Source organism: Monopterus albus, unplaced genomic scaffold (assembly GCF_001952655.1).
Source record: "Monopterus albus unplaced genomic scaffold, M_albus_1.0 scaffold134.1, whole genome shotgun sequence".
In the NCBI taxonomy this organism is placed as follows: domain Eukaryota; kingdom Metazoa; phylum Chordata; class Actinopteri; order Synbranchiformes; family Synbranchidae; genus Monopterus; species Monopterus albus.
This window is the reverse complement of record NW_018128014.1, coordinates 2,237,165-2,250,267: the sequence shown is the minus strand read 5'-3', so window position 1 is coordinate 2,250,267 and position 13,103 is coordinate 2,237,165. Positions and strand designations below refer to the sequence as shown.

Genomic DNA, 13,103 nt, shown 5'->3' with positions numbered 1-13,103 from the left:
TGAGAGTGTTACATGTCTAAAAATATTTTAATTCAGACCAAACGTGAAGTAACTGTTCAGTAAAATAATATATGAATTAATTTTTAATTGTTCTATTCGGCATTTATTTATATTATCCTGGGCAACATTACCATTGAGAATTTTCAACGTTTCTTCCTTACTAACTTTTGCTTCAAACATGGTGAGCAGTACCATTTTAGCCAGCAAACAGCCTACTAAAATCTATATTCTTTATTAAATAAGGTGCCGTTTGGTGGAACAATATTGAGAAATTATTAGAGGGCTTATCATATTCCTGGGCATTTACTATGTAGTATAGATATACTTTTCAGAGGAGTCAGGTTGAATAGTCTCCTGCAGTTTAGTTCTTAAGACAGCTGCCTTTTGAAGTTATTTGGCACAAAAATTTAATTTGGCATATATTTAACACACTCACACTGCTTACATCTAAAATCTAAAACACTAAATGTTTCTCACAGATTTCCAGTTTCTACAGCCTGAGCAACTGTTCAAATTAAGGTCTTGGTTAATGAAAAGGCTTCTTGTTTCATAAATTATGGTTAGAATTCCTCAAAAGACTTCTGTTTAATTTTCTACTTCCAACCCATCGGTGAGTCACAGCCTAGATACAGAGTTTCTGTTCTGGCAGCTTCTAGCTTCCACGGTTCAGACATTAACTAACAAAGTGATTTTATTAAATACACTTTTACTTGATGAGTGAAATATTTGCAGAACTTACTAGAATTCCCTACATTTTCATAATGTTCTTGTGCTATAGTCTACCTGGTGTTTGAAGTTAGGAATGAATAAAGTAACTTAAAAATGGACGATTTTTAAGTTAGATTCCTCCTCCCATCCTAGACTTTCTCTTAGTTTTAAGTGTTGACCCCATGAACTCAGGTCAGCATCCCACTGAGTGTAAACCACTTCTGGGTAACAGTATGTCAAAAAGCTTCTTGGATGACTTCAGGATAAAACTCTGTAATGTCAGAGTTTCCAAGAATAACAATTCCTCTTTACATTTGAGCATTCCTGTTGTTCTGGCAGAAAGATCCCCGACAGATTTCATGTAACTGATGGTGTGAAAATAACTCGCAGGGTATTAACAGCAGCTGATCAGAATGTTTGCGTTTATTTGAAAAGGACCAAAACAAAAGCACTCGTCACATTCCAAGTCACATTTTAGTTTAGTTATCATCTCATACTTTAACCACTTGTTTGTTAAATTTCACCATCATAAGTAAAACCAATAGTGCAAACAGAGAGAAGAGAGCTGTGCAATGAAAGAAAACATACATATGATGAAGCACCATATAAAAATTTATTGATCTCACAGCTGGAGCTGATCAACCTGGCACAGTTTACTGATCAGCGGCACAAACAACACATGCGCTCAAGAGAACATGCAGCTTCTTTACAAATTAAGTGTAGCAGAAAACACAGTGCAACACAGTCAATAAATATATATTTTTTTAAATCCAACAGGGTGAGAGCTGCAGGGTCCGGTCCACAGCTGTGTATGTATCCAAACATCTGCAGTTACTGTGCTGCTCGTTGCGTTTCATGTTCAGTAACAAAGATTTATTCATGTTAAAGGTCTGGAGAGCAGGACACCATTGTCTGTACCAAAATCACAGCTGAAGGAGAAGTGAGTGACCTGTCCCTCCAAGGGTTAACCCTCCAAACTAACCAAACAGATGAGGAACCCTGTAATAATAGGGATCAGCAGAAACACCCTGTAGAGTCAAACCTGTGGACAGTGGGTCACCCAGGTAACCTCAGGCATAGGATGAGCTGGACCTCGCAGCCACAATCCAGCTCTGACCATGACATGACATGGGTCGTAAAGACACTGAACAAATGAGAACTGCTGTGTGTGTGTGTGTGTGTGTGTGTGTGTTACAGCTGACAGTGAGTCAGTGCTCAAACGTTTTTATGAAACCAAGTGCTACAATGACTCAAAGATTTGCTGGATTTACTAGAAGACCCCACATTTTGTCCTGTTTCACAGGGTCAGTTTATTATTAGTTATCAAAGAGTTGTTAAAACATTAGATTTGTAAATAGAGCATGTAATCTGTCTGTTTTCAACTAGTGGCCCCCTGGTGGCCTGTAACGGGATTGCAGGTGTCATTTCCATATGGGAATCACAATGTAGTTTATTGTTCAAAAACACATTTCCATGTGTTAATTATAGTTTGTGAGTAATGAAATTCATACAAGCATATAAGATTTAGAAAATCCAAGGTAACTTTCAAGATAAAATAGTGCCCACCCGGTTTATTCACCAAACAAAAGGGGTCCTCAGGCTGCCTTGAGGTCACAATGTTGGTCGCTGGCCCACAAGCAGCTGAAAACCCCTGATCTACACCAGTCTACTTCACTGTGAATGACACAACCCGTGAGCTGTTTATTCCCCATCCCTACAGAGGCGAGGATGCAGCTGACTGTCAGAAGCCGGCCGTCGCTGACCGACTGTGTAAACATCTGGCTGACAGCTGCAGAGTACTACATCCAGCAGGGACAAAGTCCAGCAGAAGCCCGCAGAGGCCAAACACAGACTTACTATTAAAGTAGAGAGAGTGACTTGTGTTCACCTAGAAAGGATCAACAACACATGACGTCTGTTTGTTTCTACACTGCACATCGACCAGGAAACCTCGACTCGCCGCCTCCAAAACATTCGGCCGCAGGTGAACTTTTCATGGCCACAGGGCAGCAACCAGTCAATCAGATGGCTCCGTTTCCTGTGTGTAAAGGTAGAAATAACAGAAAGTAGGGTGCTTCACATTTGTTTTTATGGGCCAAGTAACATGGTCATCTATAATTTCAGTAGAGGAAAATGTAGCTAATGCTTCATGTTACAGGTGAAAAATGTGCAAAGTCTTTCCTGAAAGTGACTGAGCCAGCTTGTGGAGAAGAATGATGGCATGGGCATCAAACTCTGGGTGGAGTGTGCTGATTTTTATTCTGTTCAAAGGGAAACAGGAAAATTCTGATTCAGAAATGTTCTTTCTTTTCTGGGTCGATGGAGGCCAGGAAGGTTTCTGCCAGTTTTCTGTTCATTTCCCCTCATTCCCATCTGGCTAACGCTGGACTGTACAGGGCGGTGATTTGATCTGTTTCCCTTCTTTGCCTTTCATGGCAGAGTCTGGTACCAAACAGTTTAACCTGAAAAATGTGATTAACATCTCATTTACAGCCCCCTAATTTCTGAACAACTTCTTAACAGTCGTTCATTGAGCTTCCAAGAAGAAGAAACAAGTGACCTGGTTCCACGGTATTTAGTCTTTCTCTGTCAGTAGAGGGTGAACAGAGCATGTGCACTACCTGAGGCGAATCAGGAAGATTAGCATCTTCAGGTAGTCAGCTTTAAATTGAGCTTTTGTTGTCTCTGGAAATCAGTCAACACCGTGAGCTAAACTCTAAACCAGAGCTGAAGCGATTAGTGGATTGATCCATCAGTCGATCAAAAGAAAGTTAATCTGCAACAACTCTGATAAGTGATTGATTGTTCATGTCCCTTTAGTCTTCTGCTTATAGTGTCTGACGATGATAAATTAAAAACCTCTTTCTGGGCTGTTGGCTGGACAAAAACTGGCAACATTTGGCACTGTTTTATGAGATTAATTAAATCAAACCACCCTAATTATTAATCACTAATCATTGGCAACAGCCCTAATAGAAACCATTTTAATTCGGTGCACGTTGAAGGACGTGGTTTTTAAAAAATATTTTAATGGATTATTAAATTGTTCTGAACCTGAACTTATTAGCCCAGCTGTGCACTGGTGCATATTTTTTCCTCTCATTTTTGAAATAATCAATAATAGCTTCTGATTGTCTTTGCCTGTGGCTGCATTGATCAAGTTGACGTTCACTCAAATGAGGCCTACTACTGTCACGGTTCTCGTGATGTAAATCCGGTCATCTGCCCTCATTTTCATCATTTCAAGATGCAACAACTGATCAATCAGTCAATCAGATTAATCTGCAGCTATGCTGATCAAACACTCCTGATTTCAGACAGTACAAATCTACGGGTTATTCTGATAAACTCAGCACACGGGAGATTCACTCCACAGCACAAAATGTTCTGGATGATTAATCGAGTGATTTTTCAAGATGCTTCCTGTTTAATTCACAGTAAAATGAAAAAGGGTTTTGGACTGTCAGCTCCTTTAAAGGCTATGAAAATAATTAACTATGAACTAACTATGAAAATAATCATTAGCCCTAGTTTCAATGTTCAGTTTTTGTCTCTGTTAAATGGGCTGTGATGTGTTAAGTGTCCACAGATCCAGAGCCCATAAAACAGTCAGATCAGAATCCATGTGGTCGTTTTAACGTCTCCTCCTCTGCACATACAGCCTATCATCATCATTCGGTGTCGGCCCCTCACAGACCGGTAACAGTAAACATGGAGGAGAGCAACGACAGTGACAGGGTCAGTGGAGAGACCAGGACGTGTCACATGTGGTGGATGTTTATGGAGAAACTTCTGATCAGGTCAGACTGGGAGGAACATATTGTAACCCAGTGGTTTGGGAGGAAACTGGGCCATTTGACATCACACCCACCACCTGGTTGTTATTCTTGTGTGCACGTGGCTCACATTTCAGTTACATCTATGCATGTGTAGCAGTTTAGGAGCTCAGCGGTGTTCACACCAGAGTCGAGTACATGGCGCTGACACACACGGACGGGAAGCAGCAACACAACAAGGGCTGAGCGTTGAGGCCTGGGACGTGGATGCAGCCTGAATGAACATCTACTGGCTGCGATTTCAGATCAGACTGTGGTCAGCTCCGGTCCCACAGGGGTCCAACCTGCACGCACCTGTTTCAGCATCTGTTCAGGACGACGTCAGAGACTTTCCTCACCTACTGCCAGGAAACACTTCCTGCTGTGGACTCCTCCTCCAGCTTAGACACCAACTCCTGCCAGGAGGGAACTCTCACACTCACCTCTGATACTGTCCCCTTTACCTGCTGGGGACCTGTAGGAACAGGGCATGATGGGACTGCTCAGTGTACGCTGCTGATGCACTGCACTGCTGTTACCTCACAGCAAGCCGTACGCCTGCTGCGTCTCTACACGTTGTAGGTGTAGTCTGTCAGGTAGTCCTTCAGCCTGGTGGGCAGCGGAAGATCCTGGACCTGCCGTGTTGTCCTGTTGATGGCGATGCGACACAGATGCTGAAGCGATGGTGTGGCAGTGTACACGGGTTTGGTGAGCAGCAGTTGCACCATGCCGTTGGGCGCCGCTGCTGAGGGCTGAGGGTTGGCTGCCGCCTTGTCGCTGGTCCTGGACAGCTGCACGTAGTGCTCCACCAGGTGCACCACGCTGTCAAACTGCTTCAGCTTGGGCTTCACCAGGACAACGGAGTCCAGCTTGAATTTACCGTGTTTGTACTCAATCCGCAGGTTGGTGGGACCCACCGACGTCATGGCGGAGATGGTGAACAGGTAATCTCTCTGAGAGCTGTCCCGGACCAGGAAGGTGCCCTCCGAGGCATCCTGCAGGATCTGTTTGGCTTCGCTGGCGGTCAGACTGCCCCAGTACCAGCCTGGACAGTGAAACATGACAGGAGACAAACACACAGCAGCAGAGCGTCACATGCATGTTATGTGTGGTTTGATCAGCTCTGCTCAGGATAAAGCAAAATGTCTGTGAGCAAAGAGCCAGCTTCACCTCCTCTCACAGTTTCCTAAATGTGGCACTGCCTTCAGCTGCGAGCAGCAGAGATACAGATGGGAAGTGCGGAGAGGGGCGGCTACGACATGCAACAGGGAGTCAGACCACTGCAGTTAGGTGTCCCTGTTTAACCAGTGTGAACACCGACGCCTGTAGTAACAAGTGCCTTATACAGAACACACATACAAACCAATAAAGGATTTCATTGAGAAGAAATCAGTCTTATTTCCCACCCCGATTCCCATCTCTAGATTCTGCTCATCGTGGGGTCCTGACCCTTAGGTTGGAAAACACTAGTTTAAGTGAACACACAGTGGCAAAACAGACCGTGAGTAGAAACGGAAAAATAACCAGCAACTATTCAGATTATCAATTAATCGATTCAGTCAGTTTTCTCTTTCTTTTCTTTCTCATGTCACTGTAAACATTAAAACTGAACTCAGCTAAAATAAAGCTCTGCACAGTGGTGACAGATGTCATAACCCTGTTTTCACAAAGTAAAGATTCATTCATCTACAAATGAACCTGAAGATTAACCGATAATGAAACGATCAGCAGCTGCAGCACAAATGAACCGATATAATGTGTCGACTGTCTGAAATGTCATGAAATACTTTTAATTACTTTTTGGATTAAAACTCTGATTTGTGTCAGGTTGTTTTATCTATTTCTCCAGAAAACTTTCTACCTGGCCACATGTCAGTCAGTACTGTCACATACAGGCGGTGACAGATGAAAAGAAGCTGCTGACTGAGTGGAAACCCAACCAGCAGGGCCACTGATCAATCAGCTGATCATTGTCCTGATTATCTGATTGATCTATTTGTCCCCAGAATGTCAGACACTGGGTAAAAGTCCCACTGTGACTCTCCAGAGCCAAAGGTGGCGTCTCCACACATCTTGTTGTGTCCAACCAACAGACCCACAGAGACTCAGCTGATTCTCATGTCTGACAAAGAAAAGCATCAGCTCCTCACATTAAAGAAGGTGGAACCAGAACATGTTGGTGACTGTTGCTTCTAAATAGCTGAGGTTCATTTTCTACCAGTGAACTGACTCATGGCTGCAGCTCTAGGTCACTGAATGGCTTCATGAGGACGACACGGTGGGTCGGACACAGAGGGGTCAGACGCAACGGGGGGATCTGGTTTGGAAGGAGGAGGTTTTCTCCTCCGACAGAGGAGACCTGACGCTGCCCCGGTAGACTCGGCCCCAATGAGGCCCTGCTGGGGACTGCATGCACTTTTTGCAGGATTTTATCCTTAAATCTTCCCCACTAACAAAAATGAAGGTTTAAGTTGTAACTTCAGGGATGATTTCTCTTATTTTCTGACATTCTATAGACAAACAATGAACAGCTGTCAAATGCAGCCCTAGTGTTGTCAGCAGTCTTGTGAACAAAACCAGGCCCTGAACAGGACTGAGCAGCCTTTCAAAGGCCTGACTGACCGTGCTGACACAGACCCAAATGGCTGCTGTGGGGTCTGGGCCATTTTCCAGCTGCTTCCTGTCTGGACACTCAAAGCTACAACCCATATGCACACGGCTGGTGCTCTACAAAAATGAGGGTGTCTGTTTCAACTACACATGAATAACTTTGGTTCGACCTGTGTTCCTGAGGTCCTTCATGGCTAAGGTGATGCGGCTCTCGTCTGATTCCACAGCCCCCGAGTTGCTGTCGGCTCGTCTGTCACTCTCGATGGTTTCTGTGGACTCGGACGACTGGCAGGTCATTGGACAGGTCTGACCTTCAGCCTGGTCTCTCAGACATTGACAAGGTCTGCAGCAGCCAGACTGGAGGGGAGGAAGTCGCTGCTCGCCTCAGAGCTCTGCGCCCATTTACACCGCCCTGGAAATGAACAACATCTATCAGCACCGACTGACTGTAAATACACAACATCACCATTCATAGAACTTTGTGAGCCAAGAAAAAAGCTGTGTGATCACTGGAAACTCGCATTAACCAGCTTCTCCCTCGACCGTTAAGGGTAAAGTGAGAGTCCAGTCAAACTCCAGCAGCGTCCCATCCTCTTCTCCCTCCCATCCTGCCCAGTCTCTGAAACTACGTCATATGTGGTCACAACGGCCGGAGACAGTTGTGGCAGTCAGGTAGCGCAGGTAGTGACCGGCTCCAGAGCTAATGCATAGAGACCATAGGGCCCATACAGACCATAGGGCCTGAGGCTGTCAGTGGCGTTGCAGCAACACAGTGTCAAACAGAGCAAAAACAGCAAAGATTAGCTAAATCACTTCCTTTGCTGATCCAGGAAAACGGGCTGGTTTCCGCTGACTGGACAACAAAACGCTAACGCTGCAGTCAGTTGGAATGACTCCGAATTACAACCAGATTCAATACAGAGGTATTCAACTGAAAAGTTTTACATATACACGTTAGCCGGCTGCTGTACTAGGGTGTAGCGGGAAGAAAGCCCCATCCGGTTAAATGTTAGTCCTGTGGATGCTTTTAGTGCTCTCCATCTCCGAAAGGCCAAACTGATGTTAACCCTGGTTTGGCCTCGTTCTTTGTCGCCCTCTGTCTGTGGGTGTGGGGTAGTACAGCAGAGAGAGACACTAAATGAGTTTTCACTTGATTTATCTGATCTTGTGCTAAATCTTAGGTCAGACCCGGGCTGCTGTCAGTTCGGCCGTGTGAGGGTTTCAGGGAAGGCGCAGCACGACAGAAGACAAACCAGGAAAAATAGCTTCAAGCGTCAGCTCGGCTATGCGTGGGGCAAATGGATCGGTGGATCGGTGCGTGGGGTAAATGGATCGGTGGATCGGTGCGTGGGGCAAATGGATCGGTGCGTGGTGAGAGATGACACGCACAAAAAGGAGTAGGACGATGAATATTTAACATGTGGATGTTCACGGACGGGTCCTGAAGAGGCTCCACTGCCACAGTATCAGCAAAGTGGTGCTAATGACAGCATGAGACCGCGTGAACGGGTTTGGCGATGAGACACGGGGACCGTGCATGAACACCGAGGCAGCCGGAGACTCGTACACACAGTGTGGAGACAGCCACGTGAAAAGCTGTGCGCGGTGCGCAGTCTCGTTTGGTGTGTGCACAAATATTTGACCGTAATCAAACTGCACAGATGGTTATAAAGACCGTGTAGGAGCCACGAAGGTGTCCGGGTCTCCCGCTTGTCGCTGGGGCGGGTTATTACCACCAGCTGCACGGCGGCTGTTTGGCAGCTGGCCGGGAGGGAGCGGGTTGGATGTTAGGGCTAGGGTTAGGAGATGGGAGCCCTCTTCCCTGTTGACCGCTGTGTTGCGGGGTCTTTGTCCAGTTTGCCGGATGGTCCACACTCGGACCGACGGTTTGCCCCGTCAGTGAACCACCAAACACAGCTATGGAGTTCGTCTGGACGACAGACCTCCGTGCGCTCCTCTCAGCGGCTCATTTTGGTTTTAGGCAACTGCTGCAACACCATGTGTGACTTTGTTCATCGGAGGCTCCTTTAGTAAGACTGCTGCTGCCTGTTTTCGTTTTATAATGGCACTGTGGAGGGTTAACTGCTAAATAATTGTTCATAAGCCCACTGGGGGAGAACCCTGGACACACGTGGGTTTTTAGATTCTTTCAAATTTTATTCTGCCATGTACTTTGGTCAGCTGGATGTTGGTTTTAGTGCTATATAAATAAATCTGATTGATTAAATGAACCAATCACTGAGAGTGGAAGTGTCCAAAGCCATTTCTTGTTGTTTAAAGCCATTTTACATGAGGACCACACCGTAGGCTCCATCGGCGGCAATGATAAGGGTACAGATATGCCCCCCACCCCCCCGACAGCCCTTGTATTAAAGTAAACCGAGCATCTCTGCACAAGACATCTGAAGAAAAATACAAAAGAGACACCAGTTGTCATAAACGTTTCATTTAGCTTCATTTGTACATGAAGAGGTTACTAAAATGCTGCGTTTGGTTTAAAACTGGCCGAATTGCAGCTTTACGTTGTTTACCAACCAACAGAAATGATTTATTTGACCAACAAAAAGTAACTACACTGTAATTATACTGTCTACAAGATCGTATCATAGCCCAGGCCTACTGTGAGTATCTGTTCATTCCTGGTTTATACTTGTGTCCAAGCAGAATTTAACAGTGGACAGTGAAGAGAAAACCGTTTCCGTGTCTGCCAACAAGCAAGACGCCTTTAAATTTATAAATATTTGAGCAGAGTTTGGTTCTTTACCATATAAAAAAAACGTTTTCCGTCTTTACATGCGTAATAAACCACCCGTAATCGAACTTAGAAGTCTTAATGCCTTCTAAGTATTTTTATTTTGTGGCCTTTTTCTGTGAGATGATGTTAAATAAGAATTTAGAAGAGAACCTGGCTTCATGTTATAGGTGTCTCCATTGTCTGGGTAGATATTTCACAGGTGAGCTGTAAAGCGTTTTATTACCACGTCTCTTAGATGTAAATCAAATCAAATCCTAGTAGGTTTACAAAACAGACAACTGATTATTAATTTTAGCTGCAAGCTGCTCAGAAAAATTCATGCTTGGTAAATTTATTCTTTCAGGTGGAATTTGAGGACGAAGTGTAAAGACTGGAAAATATTATTCCGTTTTCAAACAGGACAGAGAAGAGTTACGATTCCTGGACAACTGAACAGAATTCGTCGGAACCGGACCAGACGACAGGCCGGTGACTGACATTCATGTTGGAGGGTTGTTGTTGTTGTTGTTGTTTTTTAACCAAGAATCAATGGAAGAATGCTACAAAAAAAGTGGGAAAACTGGGCGTAACGTGGCAAATTATCCGGTTACCCGGATATAAATTGACATTTGAACATTTAAAAATGAACTTTGTGTTCTTCTTTATAAAGTTTAAGAGTCAATTGTTTAAAAAAACGACGGGAACAATTATATTTTTTTCGGCACGTTTACAGCTGGAAAAGACGCATAAATGTTGGAAACATGAGCGGAATTTGGCAAAAAGCGACAGTTTGCGCTCCGCTAAATCAACGGGCAATTTGAGGACCAGGCGGGGACACAGGTGCTACAGTCTCTCTAGTGTTTCCGTCCCGCCACACCTGTCCGTTACAGGCGAGATACACCGCATCACGTCACAAAACGTTATCGACCAAATAACGTTAGAGGCGGACGTACCTGGAGCTAGCCGCTAGCTAGCTGAGCCCGTCAGAACCAGCGAGACCTGTTTATCCTCCAGGCACAGCCGCCATTTCAGCGGGAACGGGTCCCGTGTAAGCCCGCAGACCTGCTCCTCTGGTGGTGTTTATTTTCTGCCCCGTTCTCGCTCCTGTACCCCAGAAATGGCGGGTGGCAGCGGGCACAGGCGAAGGTCCGACCGTCAGCAACAGTCCCCAACCATCAACCTGTCAGGCCTGTCCGACCTGCGGCCGCATGGTACCGATTTATTCCCGTTTCCCGGAGAGCGAGGAAAGCGCCGTGTAAGTCGCGAACACCGTGTCCTTCCGTCCGTCTCCGCGCTGGGGACAGCCGTGTCCGCCGAGCCGCCTGATAACCGACAACACCATAATCACTGCGCAGGCATTTCCAGGAACTTTCCAGGAACGCAGTCACGTGGTGCAGCGCTGCGATTTAAGGTGGACCGACACACACGTCTTTGTACTTGTATCTTTATGAGGACCCTCCCGGATATAATGCCGCTAACCTTAATAATGTGTTATCGCACGTTTGCATCGCTGTGCTCGGACGATCCCGTCTTCATAGTTTTTGTCATTTTGGGTCTCTGTAGTTATTTTTGTCTGTTTTACTTGATGTCTCTGAGGTTGTTTTGCACATCCTTTTGTTCATCTTTGTGACTGTTTTGCATTTATGTTGTTGACCGACTTTCCAAAAGTAAATGTTAACAGTCGCCTCATACAGAGACTGGTCGAGGGGCTCCCTGGTCCGCTGGGTCCATCCGGTACCACTGTAACAACAGTGGAGACCTCATGCTCTCAAGGATCCTGAACATTTTACCATTCAAATCAATAGGGACGCGGAAAAATGACCAAAATCTTAAAATGTCAACAGCCACAAGTCAAAAACTATAAAAGATATCAGGAAGACCAAGAGGTCTAAAGTCTGCGGGCCAGTGTAAAGTTTAAATGACTTCTCTAGTCCAATATGGCAAAGCAGGAAGGTTTAGAGGAAGTGTAAAGTTTCTCCACTGAGAGTCATTATAAAGAGGGTTGACAAAAAAGTACAAAAGTTACACAAATTAAAAGCATAATCTACCAAAGAGGATGTAGGTTTTAAAGCTTGAATGAAGCTTTAAACACCCCCCCTCCCCCTCCAATAAACCCAGTTCAACTGTGAGCCAGTAAAACAAAAACTACACTTAATCTCTGGTCTGTATTTCATGAAACATTAATTTCAATAAAAATCCAAACAACATTGTAAAGTACAAGTTTCTCTTTAATTCAAATGTTATAAATTAATGAAAAACAGAGGGAAACAGACCAACTGTTTTCATTTCTAAATCCCCCATCATTACAGCGTGAAGCTGAATGTGAAGTGGTAAGAGTGAAGATGTATCATGAGAAACCCTGTAAATAAAAACAAGTTATAGTACATCAGGTTTTTCCATTTCAGGAACAGAGTCAGAATATGTTGAGCAAAACTTTATTTTGGAGGAAGAGTCGGAATAAATTGTGTCTTGTGAAGGGTCGCGCTGTGACAGTAATGTATCTTTATACCTGTAAAAGCAGAGCATACTTTTATCACCAACATTACAACCTTTTCCTCAGGACATTCACGACATGTCTGCTCTGACATTTGTGTGTAATAGACAGTCATCGATGTGCAACAACAAACAGCAGCTCTGACACTTTTAATTACATCTCAATGAAGATGTCACAAGTTCAACCCTGAAAGCTTCAGAAAGGCTCCAATCTAATTTGACATTTTATTCTCACATTTGGAAACAGAAAACCCGTCAGTGTGCGCTGAGTACAGTCTGCAGGTCTTCGGGCAGTGAACGGATGATGGAGTTTATAAAAGCATCGAATCTGTCCAAAACACCGTCCTTCACCTGCAGCTGCAGCCTGCGAACTTTAACCTACAAACAGTCAGAAACAAAGACTGGTCTGTGTTCTCACAGCGGCACAGCTCAGGACTGACGTACCAGCACTGGCCTGATTCACTCACCAGCTTCTCTCTGAGCTTTAGGATCAGATCGACAATTTCCACCTCTGACTTGTCTTTGGTCCAACCCAGCAGGTCCTGAGATGACAGATGTAGACATTTAACACCTTTCTGACCATCAAGTGGGATCCAGATGTTTGAGATCAACTCACAGCATCACAGATGACCTCCAGGTGAAGGCTCTCCAGCTTCTGAGTCATCTCTTTGTGTCGATGACGATACCATCCATCAAAGTTCGGAGACCTGAAGAACTTCCTGTCACAAGTCAACAAAAGTGAA

General features: G+C 44.8%; 2 protein-coding genes across 5 annotated transcripts in view; both read right to left on the bottom strand.

Annotated features, from left to right (window-relative positions):
• Positions 1-1,159: 1,159 nt before the first annotated feature.
• socs2 (suppressor of cytokine signaling 2) lies at positions 1,160-11,282 on the bottom strand. Of its 2 annotated transcripts, XM_020613483.1 has the most exons (4): positions 10,821-11,282; positions 7,304-7,545; positions 5,063-5,568; positions 1,160-2,746 (listed from the first exon to the last, which is right to left on the bottom strand). In XM_020613483.1, the coding sequence occupies exons 2-3, from the start codon at positions 7,428-7,430 to the stop codon at positions 5,093-5,095; spliced, it is 603 nt and encodes a 200-aa protein (XP_020469139.1). In that variant the 5' UTR covers positions 7,431-7,545; positions 10,821-11,282; the 3' UTR covers positions 1,160-2,746; positions 5,063-5,092. The 2 variants fall into 2 exon arrangements, with proteins under 2 accessions (XP_020469139.1, XP_020469138.1); XM_020613482.1 differs by lacking the exon at positions 1,160-2,746 and having other exon boundaries at positions 4,598-5,568.
• A 1,006-nt stretch (positions 11,283-12,288) lies between these two features.
• dennd6b (DENN/MADD domain containing 6B) overlaps positions 12,289-13,103 on the bottom strand; it is an 8,482-nt gene continuing 7,667 nt past the window's right edge. For all 3 annotated transcript variants that reach the window (XM_020613511.1, XM_020613512.1, XM_020613513.1), the window contains exons 19-22: positions 12,977-13,079; positions 12,828-12,902; positions 12,596-12,738; positions 12,289-12,376 (exon numbers count right to left, since the gene is read on the bottom strand). In XM_020613511.1, the coding sequence (XP_020469167.1) occupies positions 12,616-12,738; positions 12,828-12,902; positions 12,977-13,079 (301 nt within the window). In that variant the 3' untranslated portion in view covers positions 12,289-12,376; positions 12,596-12,615. The remainder of the gene's footprint in view (positions 12,377-12,595; positions 12,739-12,827; positions 12,903-12,976; positions 13,080-13,103) is intronic.